The 362-nt window shown below is 39.8% G+C and overlaps 1 protein-coding gene across 1 annotated transcript in view; it reads left to right on the forward strand.

Moving 5' to 3' along the window:
- The first annotated feature begins 97 nt into the window (after nucleotides 1-97).
- LOC107596895 (granzyme B-like) overlaps nucleotides 98-362 on the forward strand; it is a 4,262-nt gene continuing 3,997 nt past the window's right edge. Inside the window, exon 1 of the mRNA XM_016287752.1 lies at nucleotides 98-101. Coding sequence (XP_016143238.1) covers nucleotides 98-101 — 4 coding nt within the window. The remainder of the gene's footprint in view (nucleotides 102-362) is intronic.

The raw sequence follows: 362 nt of genomic DNA on the forward strand, positions 1-362 counted from the left end.
TGGCAAAGAAAATATCGAGGGACCAATTGTTATTTTTTATTAACAGCGACAAATGGTTTGGTTCAATCGACGAAAACAAGCGCCGATCATCGCCAACATGGGTAATGCGCCGATCAGACAAAACCCAACCGTTACTTTGGTTGGTGTCTTTTAATGCAGTGTGAATTGACCTTCAGAGATCTAACCACAGGCAGCGTTAGCCAGTTTGACTAAGCTCTTAAATGATTTCTCACACCTAACATAATTTACAAGAAATATGATCAATTACATCATACATGGGGGAGAATAGTCTACTTCCATTAAGACCACAAACCTAACACCTCAGTGCAAAATGAAAGCCACATTGAGCTGTGATATAGGAA

This window comes from Sinocyclocheilus grahami, unplaced genomic scaffold (genome assembly GCF_001515645.1).
Source record: "Sinocyclocheilus grahami isolate Dianchi unplaced genomic scaffold, SAMN03320097.WGS_v1.1 scaffold224.1, whole genome shotgun sequence".
NCBI lineage: Eukaryota > Metazoa > Chordata > Actinopteri > Cypriniformes > Cyprinidae > Sinocyclocheilus > Sinocyclocheilus grahami.